This window comes from Xenopus laevis, chromosome 9_10S, assembly GCF_017654675.1.
Source record: "Xenopus laevis strain J_2021 chromosome 9_10S, Xenopus_laevis_v10.1, whole genome shotgun sequence".
Taxonomy (NCBI): Eukaryota; Metazoa; Chordata; class Amphibia; order Anura; family Pipidae; genus Xenopus; species Xenopus laevis.
This window is the reverse complement of record NC_054388.1, coordinates 78,302,567-78,324,755: the sequence shown is the minus strand read 5'-3', so window position 1 is coordinate 78,324,755 and position 22,189 is coordinate 78,302,567. Positions and strand designations below refer to the sequence as shown.

Below are 22,189 nucleotides of genomic sequence, written 5' to 3'. Positions count from 1 at the left end.
TGAAATGCACATTTTGTAGTTTGATTTATGAAACAGTGTGCAAGGCTACAGGTTCTTTTACCACTAACTCTGTCTCAGCAGAGCTTTCATTCTTTTTGCACCTTGGCTCTTTAATTGCACAAGGATTTATTACAAGCCTGTTCCTCGTCAAACATTTCATAGTGACAAATAAAACAACACAAACACAACATAATAAACAAGGCTCAGTTACAAATAAACTATTAAATCTTTTAATGTCAGGTTTAACCCATGGTCACTTGCATTAGTTCTAAGGCATGATAGCCCCAAAAGATGCCAATGAAAACACCCATAATTACACCTAATCCACTTTTCACTGTGCACATGGGACTGAATTTGGTCTGAAAATGCACACCCTAGGTGGATGCCATTGTAAAGCTTGTGTGTACTGTTTCTGGGTTAAGATGTTCTATTAACACTTGCACATCATTGAATGAGGTGTACTAGTTAGAGCACAGCATTGGTTTTATAAACAACTGGGAATCCCAACATTGGAAATTCGGTTCCCTCTATTGAGTCAATAAAGAAAATTTAAGGGGCACAATTACTTAGGGTCGAATAAGTACCCGCACTCTTACCCCGAGTCCAATAGCGGGTGCTAGGTCAAATTGAGATGTATATTGTGTACAGTGGACCAGCACCAATTCGATGGTCGAAGTAGCCAAAAAAATGCTTTGAAGTAGTTTTTTATTCTATTCCTTCACTCGAGCTAAGTAAATGTGCCCCTAAATGTTTTTAATTGTTAAAGAGTTTTAATTGCACATTTCACACCTCAAATCAGTGACTTGGACATCTGAATGCAATAATATCACCAGAATCCAAGCAACCATACTGCTCAGCAGTCCTACGTCACATGGCAAGAAAGGAGTATGGGCTACTGGAAAGGACCAGTGGGTGTGGCTGAAACAGATCCGAGTATTATAACCCCGAACCTGGGGTGGTTTGCTAAATCCAAGTATCAGTGGGTAAAACCATACTAAAAGTCATCATTTAAAGCTGTTCTAATATATTCCAATGCATGATTATTCTGTAAATTATGTGTAGTTATAGTTTTAGATTAGTGATGAGTTAAAGGCTGTATTTTTGGCAGAGTACCGAACGCTGGCGAAATTACACCAGCAAAATTACGCTCAGCAGTTCGAAGTTAAGCTAGCATTGGCTAGCATTGGCTAAAAAAAACATCTTAACCCTGATGAAAATTCCTGTACGGAATTGAAACATTGGTCCACTAATAAACCTTTGAAAGATTTAATGATTTGTTTAGTTTGATTGAATATGGAGTGCCGTCACCGATGGATATATATATATATATATATATATACGACAAAAAAGCTGAAGCACACCAGGATTTTCTTCAAGAAATGTAAAACTGTTTATTCCATCAACGTTTCGGCTCTCGAGTGGAGCCTTTATCAAGATAAAGATTACAACAAAGTGAAAACTATTTAAAGACTCACCCAGCTCACTCCCACCTCCCAGTGACGCCCCCTTTCAGGTGTGAGGGATAATTAGAAAATTCATTAGTGTGACTGGTTCTTCCAATAGATACATTCTGTAGAAGCAAATACATATAAAACACAGAATGTGAAATACAGTGTATAACGTGCTATATATAAATATTAAATATTAAACATCAAAATAGAATTTATATATAAAAACACTTAAAAATCCACAAAAAGGATTACCAGTATCAAAACCTAAAAACAAACTGTTTGCAGAGATCGCTATATTATACTTGACAATCATTTTACAGAATCTACCCCTTTTATCTTTTATCCAAAAAAGGAGAAAAAGAGCAATATTCATTGAGACCGCGAGGGGCCACGGTGTCCAAAGTTTTAATCCAATAAACTTCTTTTTGCAAAAGTAACCGGTCCCAGTCACCCCCCCTATTAGGTTCAGGTACCAAGTCAATCCCCATGAATCTCAAAGTGGGTAACCCATGTCCCTTTGCTAAAAAATGTTTGGGTAGTGGTAAATCCGATTTTCCCGATTCAAGTGCCCGTTTAATTGAGGATCTATGATTATATATATATATATAGTATATAAACTGAGCAGTCACTCACAAGAAATCATAAAGTACAAATATTCAACAACAGTTTACTCCATTTCTGGCAAACCTTAGCAACTAATCAGATTTTACTTTTTAACAGCAAACTATTAAAAGCTAGGGGCTAATTGGTTACTGTGCGTGAACAGAATTGGAGCAAATGTTGGATCGTTATAATGTATAATTCATTACACTTTCTGACTGGCGGATGACTTCATGTTCTCTTCTTCTGTTATTCCCTGGAACCAACTTTCTTTGAGACAGAGGTATTTATATTAGAATGAGCTGCCAAGTGTTCTGTAATAAAACTAGTACCCCTTCCAATCCACGACATGTTCGCTGTTGATAATCTGTTAAATATGTACTAGAAAAACATTTGTTGCATTATGGCTTGAGTCACAACTAAACCGCACAGAACAGATAACTGAAACTGTATCTCATATTATCTATGAATTATTTGCAAAACAGATTCTTACTTTGCCTGACCTGCTACAAAACAGAGGAAGTTATCCCCTTGAATTCATTATGTTAAAGGGGATCCTGCTGTTGTTTTGAGGGAACTATATATGGTTTATTACTGCAGGAAATACAATAAGATATGATTTTCATAAAGCTGGGCATAAGAATATGAAAGCCCCCTCTACCCATATGAATGTACATCTATGGCACATATTGGTAGTCGCTAAGAGCCACAAAAACTTTAAGTCTGATTATTATTTTATAAATTCCTAGTTAGAGATCCAAACTGCTGTCTGGTTCCAACAGTCGTCCCCAGAATATTTGGAAAGACAGTTTGAATTGGAGATGATGAAAATCAAAATATAAATAATAAAGAATAACAGATCTCAATCAGTCTGTTTTCTTATTAGTGTGTTCCCTGGTCCCTGCAACTAGATAGATTTTGGGGCTAAAGCTGGCCATAGATGCAAAGATCCGATCGTACAAATCATCGTACGATCGGACTTTCCGATCTCCCGACCCGCCACTAACCATTCAGATCAAAGTCTTACCAGTCAGATTAGTTAAAGAACAGATCAGCAATGTTCTGCCCCTGACAGCAATCGTACGATATCTATGTCCAACCAAAGCTAGTGACAGTCTCCCACTGAAAATCGTACGATCGGCAATACACGCAGAGATATTATTGGCAGCCAACAGAAATTTTCTAACCTGTCCGATCTCCGCCGGACGAAAAATGTCGGGACTCTCCACACACGGTCCGAATATCGTACGAATCCTCGATTCGTACGATCAGATCTTTGCGTCTATGGCCAGCTTTAGACCTAACTAACATTATACAGCAGCCAAGGGAGCTGTTTGAAAAGGAAATCCACATGTAGTTCTTAACCCATTAGGATACAGTCTTTGTCAGCAAAATTACATTTGTGATTTTCTGCCCCCAACCTTAGAGACTATTCTTTAAAGGCTTTGTCAGGGGAATGGAAGATATAGGATAAGGAACATTTTTGGTTGGGACCATGTACATCTTTACTTATGAATTAAGGCGAGGGAAACCATCTTTACTCATGAATTAAGGCGAGGGAAACAATGTTTACTTATGAATTAAGGTGAGGGTAACCTTAGATGCTTCATGGTTTGTATATAAATGGGAATTCTAATAGTGATGGGCGAATAAATTCGGCAGGCGCGGATTCGTGAAAAATTGTGTTTAGCCGTCGGCAAATAAATTCGCGAAACTGCTGCGAATTTTGGACGCGTCACTCATGTCAAAACTGTCAATGCCGGCCATTGACTTTAACGCCGGCATCAAAATTGACACGGGTGTCAAAATTCGCGTTTTTCTGCGAAACGGGATAAATTCACCCATCACTAGATTTTAACATTAAAGGATATGATATATATAATGCTATTTAGAGGTTTCTGTCCTACCCTTAACCCTATGAAGCAGGAATGTCAAACTGCTGACTGCATGTGGTCCTCTCTGACCATTGCAATGTGCTCCTTTTTTTTTTTTTTTTTTACTTTTTTTGATTTGCGGACTCAGACTCTGAAATTTTGTTTCACCTGAATATACTGTAGGCCATCATAGCAGCAGAGTTGTTGTTTCACATCAACGTTTTAATTCAGACCTTGAATGATTATGTTAGATTATAATAATATAGCTCAAAATAGAATTTCAATGTTTATAGTTAACCACTCTAAACAGAACTGTGGATTATTTCTATGGTTAGAACCTACTCAGTGCTCCGTAACAATAGGTTTGTACATCTCCTGGATATGATGGCTCCTTAATCCTCATTCTTTATTCCTAAAAAGGCTGTAGAAAATTAATTCCAAGGTTTTTTTCTTATAGACCCTTAAAGTACATTGGGTGGTCCAGTGACAGATTTTACAGCTTCACAGTCCTGAAACCATAGCTGTGCCCTAAGCTGTTGCATTCAATCGACTTATCCAAAAAGGATCTGATTTGGTTGGCACTGCTGATTTGTGTCAGTAAAAGGGATGCCTCAATGTACTTTTATATGCTGGGTATATGGTTTAATAGCAAACATCTGCAGATTAAAGATGGAGACCACCCACTACTGAACTGAACAGGCATTGTTCAAAAACCTCTAACATGCTAATAAGCCCATGGAATGTGGCTGGCATATACCCAAACCATTGTTCTTTTAAAGACCTGTGAAGTTTGCCATGCTTGTTCCGTTCTGCATGGGAAATGTGGTCTGTACCAGTGTATGGCACACTAGGGACGTGGGCATTCATAACTTAAAGTCGCTGGAATAAAGCTAGATGTGTTAAATACCATGACAATATGTGGGTTATAGATATGACAACAGAAAAAAATGCTGCATTAGATCATTGTTTCATCTTTGCATGTATGGACTATTCAGTGGCTTCAGTCACATCCCTTCCTGATGACACACGAAAGCTATAGAGCATTCTCTGTGTCTTCTGAATTATTCTGTACCGAATAATTGTGTTATTTATGTTAGTGTCCATTTGAAGTTTAAATGTAAATATCTTTTGAGTATCCCTAGTTAATTACTAAATATCTTTTGAGAATCCCTAGTTAATTACTAGGTATACCCAGGCATACTACAAGTGAATGAAACGAAAAGCAAATATCTGATTGGTTAATTATATTTTTTTATGTTGGATAATATTTTTTTATTATTATTAAAACCAGCACTGATAGGGAAACAGAAGCTATAGTAGACAGCCAAGTATACATAACACAAGAAATGAAATATTTTATGTTTTGTCTTACAGCAGTCAGAAAGGGAAAAGTTTCTGTTAATGACATAAATGGGACAATAATGTTGAGCACTAATTTATTGGGTATCTCATTCTGGTTGAGGTTGGGGCATGTTTCCCACACCATAACATTGGGGTATATATTCTATGTTTAAGGATGATTTATGCTTAGAACTGGAAAACATGCATACAATGAGGTGGAAATCAAGTGAAGATAGACTGGTTGGACAGTTATGATGGGATTTACTATATGAGATTACTTAAATAACCTAAAATGTGAAGTGCATGGGGTCTTTATCTCTGGAATTTCAATGACATGCCTCACCTTGTCACAACAAATCATTTTAACACCTTTTTATTTTGAAATGAATATTTTGATGTTGGGTTGTGTTTTAGTGTGGTATATAAGTCTGTAAGCTTCTTACATTTATGTCAATATGATCAGCCCATTGGCATATCTGAACTGGATCAGATAGGAAGGAGATGATTTTAGATGGAAAATCAAGTTAGCCTATAACCCTCACTAGAATGCAAATGGGTCATCCATTGTCAATCTAATAATAAGTGCTAATACTGTTGTGGCGTTAACTATAGGTAGAAGATGAGTAGGGCATTTTGTTTCAGGGGGCATTCCTTTAAGTGAGCCTCAGTGACGCTGGTACTGATGTTATACCACCTGCAGCAATCCCCAGCAAATGTCTAACCAATTGGGAGCAGTCTAAGGGTATGTTTGAGGAAGATATCAAGAGCCTTTCTCATGTACATAACCTGTATAAATCTATGTTTGGACAGAAAAGGTGGAACTGCGGAAAAAATCTTACACACCATGAAGAAACCGACGGTTAAGTGCTCCATAACAGCCATGTAATAGTAAACGTATGTGAAGAACAGAAGCAAATATGACAGTGATTAAAATACAGAAGTCCATTATTGCTGTAGTAGAAAGTTTGGTAACAGAGTCACAAGTGAAGTTGCCAATAGCATCCGATCAGCAATTCATTTGGAAAAGTTTACTAAAGGTGAATGAAATAAAAAGCAAAGCTCTGATTGGTCGCCCACTTCCAACTGACTGGTTGGCACCTGTTTTTATAAATTAGCCCTACCATCTCAAACCATTTCCTTTAAAAGTCCATATACAGTATATATTTCCTTTAATTCATTTCCAGTATTATTTCTTCTTCATCATCATAACCATTATTATCAGTTTCTATGTTATATGAATTATAAGTTCCTCCATCCCTTTCTACTCACTCTGAACAGTCCTCGATGTGACTCTGCAATGCATATAGCAGCATTGAGGGATTTACATCGAATATAAACGTGAATCTAAAATTTTCTCTCTCTGAGTTTCAGGAACGTGTCATTTGTTTTGCTCGGTTGCATTTCTGCAGCTATTTCTCTGTTATGTGAACAATGGTTACATACAAGGCTGAAATCTCAGTAACAAAAAAGTGATAACAAAGCAAGAGAGATCCACAGTATGTCATTTCAGTAGACAAATATGGTTGCAGCTTAATTGGCCTGCTGATGGCAAAACTATTGTAGAGTTTTATCATACTTAAAAAACAAAAAAACCCAAACCAGAACGATTTTTTCTTATAGTATTTTAATTTGTTTACATGCACCTGCAGTTCTATCAGTATGTGCTTTGAGAAACTGGTATTTTCACTTTTACTTTTAAGCCAATTAGACTTCCTTGAAAGTCATGCCAATTTTTGTATCAGCATCAATATTCAGAAACTTTCAAATTCGAATTGTGAATTATCCAAACTCAATTCGAATTTTAATTCAAATTCGAATTTTGAGATTTATCATACTCAGACCCTTTAAGAACTGAAATTATTAGACTGTTCGCCACCTAAAACCTGCCGAATTACTGTATAAGTGAATGGGAGAGGTCCAGGGATCAATTTGGTGATGTTTGCAGCCTGACATTCGAGTTTTTTTCTGAGAAAAAACTCGAAAAACTCACATGATTTTGAAATCCTACCCTTGATAAATGTGCCTCCCCATGTACAGTGTAGGACAGGGTCTCATAATATTTCTTTAAATGGAAAATCTTAAATCAGTCAGGGATTTTACCTCTGGATCTAAGATTCAGTGTATAATTAATGATTTGTCTACTTTTAATTACACTAATTACAAGGTGGATGGCGACGACTCTAAGGGGCATATTTCGAATTTGAAAAACTTCGAAATTTGAATTCAAAAAGACCAACTGAAATTAAGTACAAGTTTTTTTTTTTTTGCCAAATAGGTCCGTTTTGGATCTAAAAGGTATTCAGCCAAATTAGAATTGTACGAATCGAAGTAATAGCGCATTTGAATTTTAATCAAAGTTTTTCCCATAAAATTGACTCCAAAGATTTTTCACAATTGACTCCACATCGGTTCTAGGAGGTCCCCCATAGGCTAAAACAGCAATTTGGAAGGTTTTAAATTGGCGAATGGTTGAATTCGAATTAAAGAGACAGTACATGATAAATTTCAATATTCAAATTTTTTAATTTTTCCCAAATGCAAATAGAATTTGGACAATTCACTAGCTGAAGTACACAAAAAATAGCTTGAAATTCGAATTTTTTGAATTCAAAAATTCACCTCGACCTTTGATAAATCTGCCCATAATATTTTGGATCCTGAGCGACAGGTTAAGATGTGAGTGATGGGGCTTTGCTTGCACAGGCATCTGGAGCAGATTCCCTTTGTGTGATTGTTAGGGCTCTTGCAGACGAGCTCCCCTGCGTTCCAGTTTCATGCGTTCAGCATGTAAGCGCATAACGCAGGTTGGGATGCAGCATGTTGCATTTTTCCTGCGTTCGGTGCTTACATGCGTCTGTGCAAATACAGCCCCATTGAAAAGAATTCAGTGTGTCTACTGCTGCGCTCCCCTGCGGCTGAACGCATGAAACCGGAACGCAGGGGAGCGCAGGTAAAAACACTCACCTGTAAGAGCCCTAAGTATAAGTGTGCTCGTTAATAGACTGTTGACAATGTCCTTTACTAAATTAGCAAAGCTCAAAAAACAGGTTGTCTCCGTGTCAAATTAAAATAGTGTGATAAGAGGGCATGACAAAACAATGTAGCCAAATGCATATAAATAATATTTAATTTGTTTTCATATCTTTACACCAAAACAACCTCCCTATCTCATATCTGCTGCTGAGATAAAATACTTTTGAGTATTTAAAATAAATTCCTTTGATACAGAAATGCACAAGTAGCACTAGAAATATATGTGTACATCTTTCCATAGCATTATAGAATTTCACCACAATGTATATCCCTTTTTTAGTAGATAAATTCTACTCATTTTCTGTTAACAATCATGAGAACGTATACTGTTACTGTATTATTCTGCATGCATGAAATTCCATTTCTGCAGATCTGTATCTGTGGAGAGGGAGCTGCCATGTATCTTTTCTCATTTGTGACATTAATGTCAATTTAGGAGCCGTGGGCATGAGGATTAAGGTGGCAAATAGGACACTAAAACAAGCAAAATAGTATTTAAAGGGTGACGCTCTCCAGTTACTGCTATAGATTTGAGTATAGTTGAATGACATGTTTTTAAAGCAATGTATACTATAAATCCCAAGATGCGTGTACACAGTAGTATACAGGCAGCTAATGATAGAAAAGTGTGCAACAGAAAATTGATTCCCCTAAATGGTTTCCCCTAAATTAAAACACATGCAAGAAAGCTTCCTTTCATTAATGTGCGCGAGAGGTGTTATTTTAACTCATTTTCTGCCAAAGAGTTCAGAAGCAAATTACAAATTCATTTGCCAATCGGGTGTTTGTAACATTTATTTTTTAGTTAATGACTTTCCAGCAGATGAAAACAAAATAGCTATATAAAAAATTGATTTATTAGCTGAAGACGGAGACATGCAGGAGACACATTAATAGGATCCAGACCGCCTGACACGGAATCTTCCTTTCTTTACTTTCCTTACCATGAGGCATTTGAGAAAGCAAATGTATTTCTTAAATTAGGCTCTTTAGTATTTGATGGATGGGGAAAAATTGCAGGTTTTAAAAAGAGAAGTTATTTAAGGGAAGATTTTACTGTATGAAATTCACACAAGGATCGATTTTTAGATATCATGCAAGTTGCCTATGGTGATGTGTCCAATTGACCAATCAGTTAAATCGTAATGGAACTATGACCCCATTTTGTTCCTCTTAGCCAGATACCCTCTACATATATATATATATATATGTACATGCAGGGAGTCTGTGATCAAATTAGCTGTCCATTTTGAGTGATCAACAAATTGGGATGATCTAGAACACTAAGCTTAGAACCCTATTAGATTGGCTCCTATGTGGGCAGAATTTTCAGGCAGGTCTTAGCCAGATAACAGATTTAAATGTAGAAATGATTACACCTTCATTTTGTTTCGTTTTTCCTTTTTTGCTTTTGCACATTTGTATAAATAGGGTATAATTTCCCTTGGAAAGGGTTTTAATTTCCCAGCACTAAGCTGCATATGGCAGGTAAAGGAACGCAGTTTGCTTGGAATTTCCAGATATTTTGTCTTCGCTATATAGTACATAGAAGGATTTGGCAGATCCTCTACAAATTTGTGAGAGTCATGCTAAATGCCAGGTTGTTGGCTGCAGTTTTTAGAACATGTAATAAAATGAAGAATGTGTAAAAAATTAACTTGTAAAGAATGAGAAAGAAAGGATACCCTTTTTTGAAACAGCATGTACAGTATATTTAATGTATGTGTGCACAACTGCCAGCCCTCATGGCCGTTAAGCAGAATTCTTTATTATGATAAGCATTTATTCTTATTTAATTTTCCATAAATTAAGTTTAAATGCTTTAAGATCAGTTCTTTGCATATTTCTTCAAGAATGGGAGCAGGCTAGCTTCACAGGCAACAACGGGAAAGGAATACATTTACTATGTGCAAGACAGTGCATAGTGCAAAAAAAGCACAATCTGCCATGTTTTTGCACTTTGTGCCCTGCATGGTAGATGAATTGTTTCTGCTCTCCACACAATTCACAGTAGATGAATTGTGCTCCAAAATGGAGAGACGATTCCTGCATTCCCCCCAATGAATACAGAGCTGTCTGTTTTCAGGACTGCTGTATTCATGAGGTGTGGGCAGGCCTGGATTTGTGGCAAGGCCCGGGCCTAGGGCAAGTTGGTATGGGCGGTATGTCACCCAGCCACTTGCTGAGAAGCACTGGGGGCACGCAGGTTCCTAGTGCTCCGTTGCGCCTGCTCTCGCTAGAGCGGTGCGGGGGCGGCGGGCGCTAGGACCGCACAGCCTAGGGGCCTGGGTGTGGGTGGGGAAGGCACATAGGCATCTCTTCTCCTGCTCTCTACCCATGCCCTAATTTGTCAGTGTGGCCCTGTGCTTAGTACTTACCTATGTATAAACAGCCAGACTGATGCTGCTTTTAATACCAATTACATTTACAAATAACTTTAAAAGAACTAATTTTTTAACTGAATGTATGTTGGAAAATTAGTGATCTATCTACAGTAGGCTTTAACATATGGAACCTGTTATCCAGAATGCTTGGGGTTTTCTGGATAATCAGATCTTTCTGTAATTTGGATCTTCATACCTTAAGTCTACTAGACATGAAAACATTAAATAAACCCAATAGGCTGGTTTTGCTTCCAATAAGGACTAATCATTTCTTAGTTTGGATCAAGAACAAGCTACTGTTTTATTATTACAGAGAAAAATAAAATCATTTTTAAAAATTTTGATTTACTTATTTGGATAAAATGGAGTCTATGAGAGAGAGCTTTCTGGATAACGGGTTTCTGGATAACGGATCCCATACCTGAAGATGGAATATGTTCTCTGAATTACACAACATGGAAGCATACATAATACATATTCCTAAATACGAATATATAGAGAAACAGTTGTATTAACTCCCAGAAAGACATAGCAATGTACAATACTTTTCTCAATATGTAAAAGCTAGTATTAGAAAAAAATTACTTAATACAGTAGATCCTTTACGCAAAGGTCTATTTGTTTTATAGCTTTTTAAATACTGACGGTTTATGCAGTAGAATGGGCACAGTTTGGCCCAATACATTATCCCAAAGCAAACAGATGTTTGTTTTCAGTATGTTACTATACCAGGACTTAGTATCACCTGATCATGGCTGTAAGTCCAGGGTTTCCTTAGCAGGTTGCATTAATTGGGGCAAGGGACTTGTGCCCTTGAATATAGAACTAATGCTGTTATTAATGCCATGCGCTGAAACTGTTCAAATACAAATGCAAGGGAAAAAAACGCCTTGCAACTTTCACACAATATGCCAATAGTGTACTGTAGTGTATGCAACTTAGTATTTAAAAACTAGGCATGAACTGAATATACATACTTTCTAAAAGATTTATTTACAGCTCCCTTTATGAGTGTCTTATTTCTCTCGTTCTGATCTGAACACAGGCCTGATGCTTCCAGTCTTCTGTGTAGTGGAGCAGATGGACAGCAGGGAAGAACATGCCGAGTTTGTACTAGTTCGAAGGGATGTTCTTTTTAATCAGTTGGTGGAGACGGCTCTCCTGGCGTTGGGATACTCTCATTCATCAGCGGCTCAAGCTCAAGGTATCACAGATTTATTATGTGTAAAATGTGTAAAAAATTCTTCTATGGTATTGGTCACTAAATACAATAGGTAACTTTTACCCTCAGAGATCAGTGTGATCTGTATGACAATATCTCCCACGCATTAGTACATTATTATGTTCAGGCATTAGACACACACTACCTTCAACCAATAGGACATGCTTTTGTACATCAACCCCTCACATATATCTCCAACCATCAGATGCACATTATTACATCAATCATCAGGTTTCAGTAAAACAAAAACTCCACTATAGTTAATGGAGCAGGACTGATGAATCCATATTGGTGGCAAAACAATCCTATTGGGTTTATTGTTTAAATGTTTTAAGGCATGGCAAACCAAATTACAGAAAGATACGTTATCTGGAAAACCCCATGTCCCAAGCATTCTGGAAAATAGATCTCATACCTCCTACCTGTCCCATTTTTTACAGAACAGTCCTGATTTTTACAGCTAAGTCCACAGTTTTGGATTGTTTCTGAAATGTCACAGCTATCTCTTTGATCTCCTGAACCGAACAACCAGAAAAAGATACCAGGTTTCTAACTTCATTGGCTTTTGGCAGAGAGCCCAGAATAGATACTTTTGTAACAGTTTAAGACAAGCAGGTCTCTTGGGGAAACTGTGACTTGCAGCTTAAAGGGCAATTCACCTTCATTAGCAAAACTGTAGTAACACATAAAAACCACAGAAATGTGTTCAAACTTTCATAACCTGCCAAATTTTGTAAAATGCACATGGTAATTATGGGGTGATGCCCAAAAATGGGCGTGGTCAAAAAATGTCACAGGGCTCCGAGCTGCAAATCTTTTTGTCCCTCTTTCTATTTCCAAAATGTTGGGAGGTATGAGATCCTATAACTATATATGTGAGAGCAAGATTGCTTAATATAATAAAAAAGAAAGAGCTGGGGATGACACAGTTTACTTATAAGACAACACTATTCCTTTTGACGAACCTTATTTAACCTACAAACAATTTAACTGCATGTTGAAATAAACACTTTGCAATTGTATCAACTATGCCATCCTGGTGAGGCCTATATTAAGAGATTAACCTGTTAATGCCACTGAACTGCCCCTTGATGTTAAATTATAAAGAGCTTCGTGCCCATCATTAATTTACACAAAAAATGGAATAGTGCGAACACGTCAGAGGATCCATGTTTAATGATCTCTTCTGTAAAGGATATAGAGAGTGTATGGCTTCATACACAATGGGATATCATTCACTGAATTTCTAGAACAGTTGCGCTTTTGTTTTGAGAAATTGCCATCCGTTACATAAAAAAATGGTTGCCTCTGTTTAGTCTGGATAATGGATATTTTAGATGCTGTGCAAACTCACACATTTACCTTTTGAAGTGACCCTCCCTGGGTCTCAAAATTACAGGTCATTAACAAGTACCCATTTGAGACAGCAGAGCCCTCCCGCCTGGGCAGCGTTGTGCTATAAAGAATTTTATTATTGTGTAAGGTAATATTTTCCTTCAGATTGTGTCATATGAACATGGTTAGCAGCTCCGAATAAGAGTGAGTCACACTTTATGCTTCCAAAGAGTCCTTTGTCCTCTTCAATTACACATGAATGTAAATCTAATTGTATTCATGTTGGGTCTTCACATTGCTTTGCTGTTTAATCTAATATTGGAACAACATCTTTATGTTGCAGGCCTTGGAGGCAGAGTTTTATGGTGGGTCTTTGGTACTGAATAAGAGAAAATATGCAAGGAAAAAGAATTTATCCAGCCATAATTCTGTCTTTACAAGGAAACCCTTCGTTGTAATGAACACAGTATGACGTGTTGAGGTGAATTGCATGCATTTGGATAAACGAAAATTCATCAGTTGTTTTCCCCAAATTAGGGGGGCCGGCTGTTACCAAACTGGTTGTAAACTGGGTTAGATAAACCACTAGGCAAACTGGATGCCTAGCCAGGATTTTTGGAGGGGCTGCCTAGTGGCTGTGGTTAAGCTCCAGGGACAGATTCAGCATTCCTGATTACAATGTGCTACATTGTATGGAACACTAGTGTTCTAGTTAATTTTTGCTTCTCAAATCTAGATTTATGATGGAAGAAAATAAACATGTAATTACCCCTGGCAGCAGACTCATCTGAGAACTTTCTATCATACAATATGTAAATACATATATATGGGAGGAAGGGTAAATATAAATGGAGAGATGTCCAACTTGAACCTGGCAGCTAGATGTAGGGGATACTGCTGGCACTCATAGTTCAGCAACATCTGGAATGTCAGAAGCTTTTAAATACTGGGATCATATGTAAAGCATCTCATACGTTCCCAGTGTATTAGCATTTCTGAAGTGTGGGGAACTGGAGAATAGGAAAACCTAATCGGCAGTTTGTGAAAAGAACACTTGACTGCCTTGTATCTCCGAGAAGGATGACAGGACCTTAATATGATTTGTAAGAAATATTTCTGTCATCTGGGAATCCTGACACTTTGTATGCTGTTTGTGTGTGAGATTTTACATGCTAATGCAAGTACAGATGCCAAGGCCTCTTTGAATTATGCTCCATATGGAAAGAAGGTGTGATGTAGCAGGGCATAGGAGAGAGTTTATAAGTACAATGTCGAAGGTTAACCTCTGATGCGATTTAAACACGGTGCCCTTACAACTTACCATGGCCTCTATAGCTCCCTTCTATAGACAATGTTGGATCTAGCATCTACTCTGTACTACTATTCTTTTAGGACCAGCCAAAACTCTGGGAAAATGACAATTGCTCCAGCCCCAGCTGAGCTTGTTTATATTTATTGGTCCCACAAACGTTGCAGGGCCTGCTTCCCCTATTGTTAGTTATTGTATCAAGAAGCCGATGTAGTTATGTGTAGTTATCCATGCAAGCAGAAGATGTTTTGTATAACTTTTTCAGGATTAAAGCAAATCACATTTTTCTTGGTTTGTGATACCAAAATATATATGAAAACAGCTTGTAGAAATATAGAGCATCATTAATGATTTGGCACTTAGCAATAATTTGGGAATGAGGCATTAGCAGCTTGGTGGGTGAACTGTAAAAGCATACCTCCCAACTGTCCCTTTTTCTGAGGAAAAGTCCCTCTTTTGACAACTCAACCTGCAGTACCTCATTTGTACTGGAAAGTCCCTATTTTCTCAGCCAGAAAAAGAAACAAAATTTCTAACTTAATTGGCTTTTAGCAGAGCCCAGAACAGGTAAAAGGTGCAAATAAGATACTTTATAACAATTTTGAGACACAAAAAAACAGTTTAGATAAGGAGAATTATTTTCAAACTTCATTACCTGCCAAATTTTGTAAAATGAACATGGTAATTATGGGGTGTGGCCACAGAAAGGGGTGTGGCAAAAAATATATTTTGCTGCGCTACGTGCAAAAAATATTTTTGTCCCTCTTTTTACTTCCAAAATGTTGGGAGGTATGGTAAAAGTATTTCAAGGGTGACTTGAAGCTCAATAAAGGGGGTAAGGGAGTAACTAGGTAACTGTTAGTTGAAGTGATATTATGTCATATTACAATGATCCATAACAATTTACAGGGGTGACAGTGTATCAGTATAAGGTTATTCACCTGATTAAAGTGCCTCGGTCACTTGATTAGCACTGGATGCCTCAGGAGAGCAGATTGATTCTATTCTCTGCAGACTATTGCTCTCTGTACTGCTGTATCCAGATATCTTAATATTGTATGCTAAAGGAACTGATGTGCACTTTCAAAACATCAGCTTTGGAGCTCTTGTATACTTATCCATGCAGCCCCCTGAATGTTTATTAGCCAATTACATCCCCATATTTATCCCAAGCCCATTTACCCAAGCCATTTTATAAATAGGTTTTATCCACGTGCTGCACTTTCATATCAGAGCATGAGGACATTATCATCAAAACGACTTCTTTGCTTGCGAAGACTAATTTAACAGGCATCTTTTAATTTGCTTGACTGCTTTGTGGTCTCCAACACTGTACATTATACATCACATGAGGGGAGTTAGGATAGATTTATCCATCGCTTCAGGATAATAGGGAGAGAACATAAAACTTATGCTGTTACTTCAGTGCGTATTAAGAGTCATATTTTGTCTGTTATTCTCTTATGGTGCACATTTAATTGATAGCTGTCAGAATATTCTGCACATTGCACTTGTTATGACTTTCTTAACCTCCTGCAGTAACCTTGACACTAACTTTTAACCTAAAATATTCCATCCCTTGGGAATATACTAATATTTAGAATATGGAATTGAAACTTTTAGGTTTTTAATTTTTTTTTTAGCTCAGATATTTAATAAAACTACCCCACAAAACTATGCCATTGCATTCAAATAATACATTGGATAACAACACAGACAGGATTCCTGACAGAGTCATTGATAGTGTTCAGGGTAATCAGTGTAACTTATATGGACATTCCAGATATATTAGGATTTACAAATTAAATTTGTTGGTAGAACTCCAGACCTCCCTGCATGAAATAATTAACTGATCAATAAGTCAATTATCAGTTTATTAGCAGGATTAACTAGGATTACTTAACATGTTATCTTCTTTCTTTGGTGTCCCCACTTTCTACTACCATTGCCTTCATGCATATCATATTATGGGACAAAAACTAAAATGTATGTAGGCTGCAGAGAAGACACCATTAAAGAAATTGACTTTAATAACAAAATGCATGTAATAAATGGCGATTGGTTATTGATGTGCAGGAATTATTGCACCTGCTTGCTAGTTGCTATACCAGTAGCACTAGCAATATTTAAATCATCTTCTTTGCCTTTGTAACTCACCATCACCTTTTGTCAGATAGGTGCATGTGTATGTTTGCCTCTTGCAGCCCCCAAAGCAGATGTATCATTTGCGTCTTTTGCAGTGCTGTCCCTGGTTCTCCACACTCTCACCAAGAATGGACATAAATAAAAGATAACATTTTTAGTTTCGAGAGCGCTCTGGAATAGCTCTGGATGGGTTCACCCTAGGTTTCTTCTTTCATGGCTAGATCTTCAGGCATCTTTCTGCAGCAGTCATAGAACTGTAACTCAGTCCTTGATGACCTCTTATTTTGGAAGTTCTAACTTTCACCATCTCACCATTCCTTTTAAAGCTTCAGAGGTTCACTACCACAATGCGATTGGGCATATTTATCAGCATACATTTATAAGGCAGGATCCATGCTCAAGGGCAAATATGTACCCAATATGAAAAGCAAGCAACCAGAATTTTATTTCTCATGTAAATAAGGATTCACTAAATTCAATATTTCTGGAGTCAGCTGAATCCTGATTTTTTCATGAAGGATGCTGGTGATTCTTGAACCAAATTCACAGGAAAGATTAAAAAGAACCATTTAAAAAAAAAACTGCAATTTCCTTGTTTGTGTCATGAAAAGTCACAAGAATTTAAGGATTCTGATTCATTTCTGCCAGGCACCTGGATTCTGCCAAATCCGAATCCTGCTGAATAAGGCTGAATCCCAGTCAATACATTTTAAAATCATTGTATTAACTATGATACATTTTGACAGAACTGAGAGTGCTTGTGTATTTCACTTGTACTACATACTAATAAAGCAATGCACTACGTTACTTTAATTCCTCTGGGTGGTTATATCTAGTGGCTTGATGTGCATTTATGAACACACCATAAATTGCTAATTGTTTATAAAAGGTAGAGCTTCAGTTGGAAAATATGCCTCCACTTTCCAAGTTCACAGCACCCAATTATGATGTCATATCCACTTATAATGCCTCATTTTATGGCACTTTCATAAATCTTTTTACCTGTATAGTGTATAATGATCTATTCATTGCCAACAGTGCCCAAGGCAACTCAATTGTATGGAAGTACATAGCCGATCAATCTGGAAGAACTGAGAATCATTGACGAGCACTTAACTGGCACTCTGTGACATAGTGTATAAAGTACAAGTGTAATTATTAAAAGTGTTACATAGATATTACTGATATGGTGTAATGGTCAGGGAATTATATTTACATTATATTTACCTGAATATGCTAAAAATCATGCTGCCCAATAATCTGTCTGTTAGGGGCCTGTGAACTTCCTGTACATCACAAATAAAAATAAAAATGACAATCCTGCCATTTTGGAAGCAGTGATTCATTTGAGCTGTAACCTGTCAGTCAATTAGGGAATCTAGGATTCAGCTAAATCCTATCATTTTTGTAGGATATGACCAAATCAGTTATCGCCATCCAACCCTTAAAGTTGTGGGACTTTAAAACTCAGGACAAAAGAACACAACAATGTTGTTGTTCACATATGATGCAATGTTTTTACAGTGCCACTTAATATGTTGGAGCATTATAAATCCTAGTCAATAAACAACAATAAGGGGCAGATTGATCAAGGGTCGAATTTTGAAGTTAAAAATACTTCGAAATGCGACCATCCTTTTGAAATACTTCGACTTCGAAAATCGAAGTTTTTTTCAGCGAATTTGGGAATCCTGCGGTCGAAGTAAAATCATTCGATCGAACGATTAAATCCTTCGAAACAAACGATTCGAAGGATTTCAGTGAACGATCGAACGATTTTACTTCAACTTCCAAAAACTTAGAAAAATGCACTAGAAGAATTTGGCGAAGTATTGAAGTCTAAGTTTTTTTAAAGAGACAGTACTTTGTTTATCGAATGGTCGAATATTCAAACTACTTTACTTCAAATCGAATTTGAAGTCGAATTAGAAGTCGTAGTATCCTATTCGATGGTCAAAGTATCCAAAAAATTACTTTGAATTTTGAATTTTTTACTTCGAAAATTCCCTCGAATTCACTTTGACCCTTGATAAATCTGCCCCTAAATATATTTTTTAGAATTGCGCCAGTTCTGGCTCATTTGGGAGCTGTAGTTCAACAACAGAAGATCATTGAACTTTGCATGAATTACACTTTTGTGGTACAACCCACCCCTCCCTACCAGTGCTTCTGTTTGGCTATTCAGAGTAATATAATTTCTGTGCTTATTTTCCTGCTAAATACTAATGTACTGCTGAGATGCAAGCCAGTTTTATACTCAGTGGATAAGGTTAAATTATTAAAAATTTGAGCAGAAGCTAAAATGTACCCAGCATACAGTTACCCTGTTGGATAAACTTCACCAAATCAAATCTCTTAAGTACAGTCCTTAGAAAGGAACATTCTTTTGTTTGCTTTCGGCAGTGGGGCTTTTAGAGTGAATAATACCTTCTTGAAATGATACATTTTTTCCTTGTGTGGTTTTGACCAAAATTATAGAGACTCTCCATCTTGGAATAAGATCTGGAGTTTCTCTGCTCTCTTGTATTTTTCTTTAAACCCTCCTGTAAATATTGCCGGGGCCTTTAATTAAAGAGAGCACCATTTAATCCTTATGCCTTCAAGTTCCCATTAAATGGTGCCACTTAAGTGTGAGGTCTTTATGGTATTTGAAATATAGGCTTAATAATTAATAAGCAGAAGTAATTGTATCAGCCTTATGTAGTAATAAAAGACTGCAGAGTAAACCACAAATATGTTTTCTCAAGCTGGATGCAATAAACCAAAAAAAAAACCATTAAGCAAATGCATTGTGCTAGTTAAGAACGTTATATGCTATGATATTTGTAATGCTTTAGTCCAGGCACAACAACCCAGAACCATTTTCATAGATATATAGGTATAGAACAATAAGGGCAAAATTTCTGACATTCTTCGTTTTATAACAAAACTGTATAAGAACTGAAAACAATAAGAATAATTATATTTATTCTTGGCATAAAATCTAGGTGCAGGTACTATCATCACTTCATCACTGATGTTTAGTCATGATATAGTGCAAAAGTCCAACGTACTGACAGTAAAGAAAAGGAATCTAAAATTATTACATTTTCATATGTACATATTTTTTTCACAAATCCGCCAATCTTTTGATTTCAAAGCCTTTCTACTTTTACCATCATTTGTTGAATTCAGACTATTATTGGGGATTATTATTTCATATCATTAATAATTATTTCAGCTTCTGAAGATACTGAGAATAGAGTTCCTTTTCAATTCATCCTTATGTAAACTCACATTAATAAACACTTTTTTCGGGGGAGTGTAATTAAAGTCGCAAAGAGAAAAACAATTTGCACCAATAAGACTAAAAATCCACATCTCGGAATGTAATCTTGTTCCTTAAACTGTTATTGCATTGCGAATTTTAATTGCGCATTGCGAAATTTTACTTGCGCACTCTTAAGAAGTGCTTGAAGGTGTCGTAATCTTTTGGAGCAAACATAAAGACTTTTCAGTAAGGAGTTTTATCACATTTACTGCACATTGGCGCAAACTATAAAATTTGCCAAAGGTCTTCCACTGTCGGAAGTGGTCGCTAAACAGTTTCCCGGGTTCGCAAAATCTATATTAAATTTGTTCGCGCAAAGGCATAACTTTTTGCATTGCGAATAGTTTTTCCGTTACCGACTTTTATTACATTCCCCCGTTTGTTGTATTTTCATCTTTTCATGTGACTGGCCCTTTAATGCCCATATTTACTTACAGGAATAATTAAGATCGGACGCTGGAACCCGCTGCCCCTCAGTTATGTGACTGATGCGCCGGATGTGACTGTTGCTGATATGTTACAAGATGTCTATCACGTGGTAACACTGAAGATCCAGTTACAGAGGTGGGCAGATCTCTTTGGCACAGAGGAAGTATTTAGCAGAGCCGTATGTATGTGTGGGCATGTCGAGGGGAAACATAATAAAAATGTTAATTTTTGTGAGATTGGAAGAAATAGTCTAAGCAATTCTGCTATCTGTGTTCACTGTGTTCAATTGTTGTCTCCCTGGAGCAGAAACTTCCATTTGTCTCTTATGATCACTGACCCAAACAACCAGAATGCCAAGTATCTGGAAGGCCCAACTTTTACTATTGTTATTTTTGTTGTAAAACAACAGACAGAGATTGTTCCAGTGGATTATACTTAATGCAGTGAGGGTCTATTGTTGCTTAGCAATGTGATTCCATGTTTGATCTGTAACCCTGTGTAATTTTCTTCTTCCTCTTCCTGTCTATGCTCTCTATGGAAAGTTCCTGTTGCAGACATGTTATGCTGAAGTGTTTATGCTGAGTTCTATAAAGCAACTAAGTTACTGTTCACACAGAAGTTGGTGGGTCTGTCCTCTCTTACAGAGAAGCTGCACGTGCAGTTCAGATCAGCTCTCTGCTAACAATTTCTGTAAACACAAAAAAGTAAATGAAGAATACTGCTATCTTTTCCTAACTATTATCCTATTTTATCCTACTAAAATTCATTATGAGTCCTGTAGGACACAGTTTTGCATGCCGTAGGGGTTCAGTGCTGTTGCCTGCTGAATTGGTAAACGAGCCCTTTATAGCATTTTATCAAACAGCATGGGTGTTCTTCAGTCAGTTCTGCTCTACCTCAAAAATAATACCAGTTTTAGGGCATGGAATTCATCCTGGCCCCTGCATAAAGCTAGGGCTCCTGTTAGGAAAATGTTATTGGTAAAAGTACAAATTAAATATAGATACACTGTGTAAAACCTGTTAGTACTTGTTTTTTCGCAACAGTTATGGTTGAACCTGAATAACCAACCTTATCTGCTATAGTGATGGATGACAGGGGGCTTTGGGTGTTGAACTCGTGTTGAGGGATCAACCTTTTTGCATTGACTGAGGCTTCACTTCTCTAACACCAGCCCTGATGATAAAATCTATTTCTGTGCAGTTGTTCCAAGCTTGAAGACTTGCCTGCAGAACAGTGGAACCACGCCACAGTGAGAAATGCCTTACGCATGCTGTTGAAGGAGATGAATCAGAGTACCCTCGCCAAAGATTGCCCCCTCTCTCAGGTCAGTGGTATATACAACATAATGACCAGTTTTATTCTGCATTCATTCATAATTCTGTGAAGTAAAATATGCCTAGTTGCATTTTTTCTTCCTTTCTTTCTTATTTGTGGTTTTTGAGTTATTTTGCTTTTTATTCAGTAGCTCTACACTTTGCAATGTCAGCCATCTGGTTGCTAGGGTCCTAATCACCTTAGTAATCATGCATTGATTTGAATAAGAGACTGGAATATGAATTGGATGAGGGCCTGAATAGAAAAATGAGTAATAAAAAGTATTGAATTTGTAGCCTTACAGAACATTTGTTTTTAGATGGGGTCAGTGACCCCATTTGAAAGTCAGAAGAAGGCAAATAACTCCAAAACGATAAAAAACAATTCATGAAGACCAATTGAAAAGTTGCTTAGATTTGGCCATTCTATAACAAACTAA

The 22,189-nt window shown here is 37.0% G+C and overlaps 1 protein-coding gene across 1 annotated transcript in view; it reads left to right on the top strand.

Moving 5' to 3' along the window:
- The window catches only part of satb2.S (SATB homeobox 2 S homeolog), a 104,543-nt gene that overhangs the window by 16,398 nt on the left and 65,956 nt on the right, over window positions 1–22,189 (top strand). Inside the window, 3 exon segments of the mRNA NM_001280619.1 lie at window positions 11,729–11,887; window positions 20,442–20,568; window positions 21,637–21,760. Of these exon segments, the coding sequence (NP_001267548.1) occupies window positions 11,729–11,887; window positions 20,442–20,568; window positions 21,637–21,760 (410 nt within the window).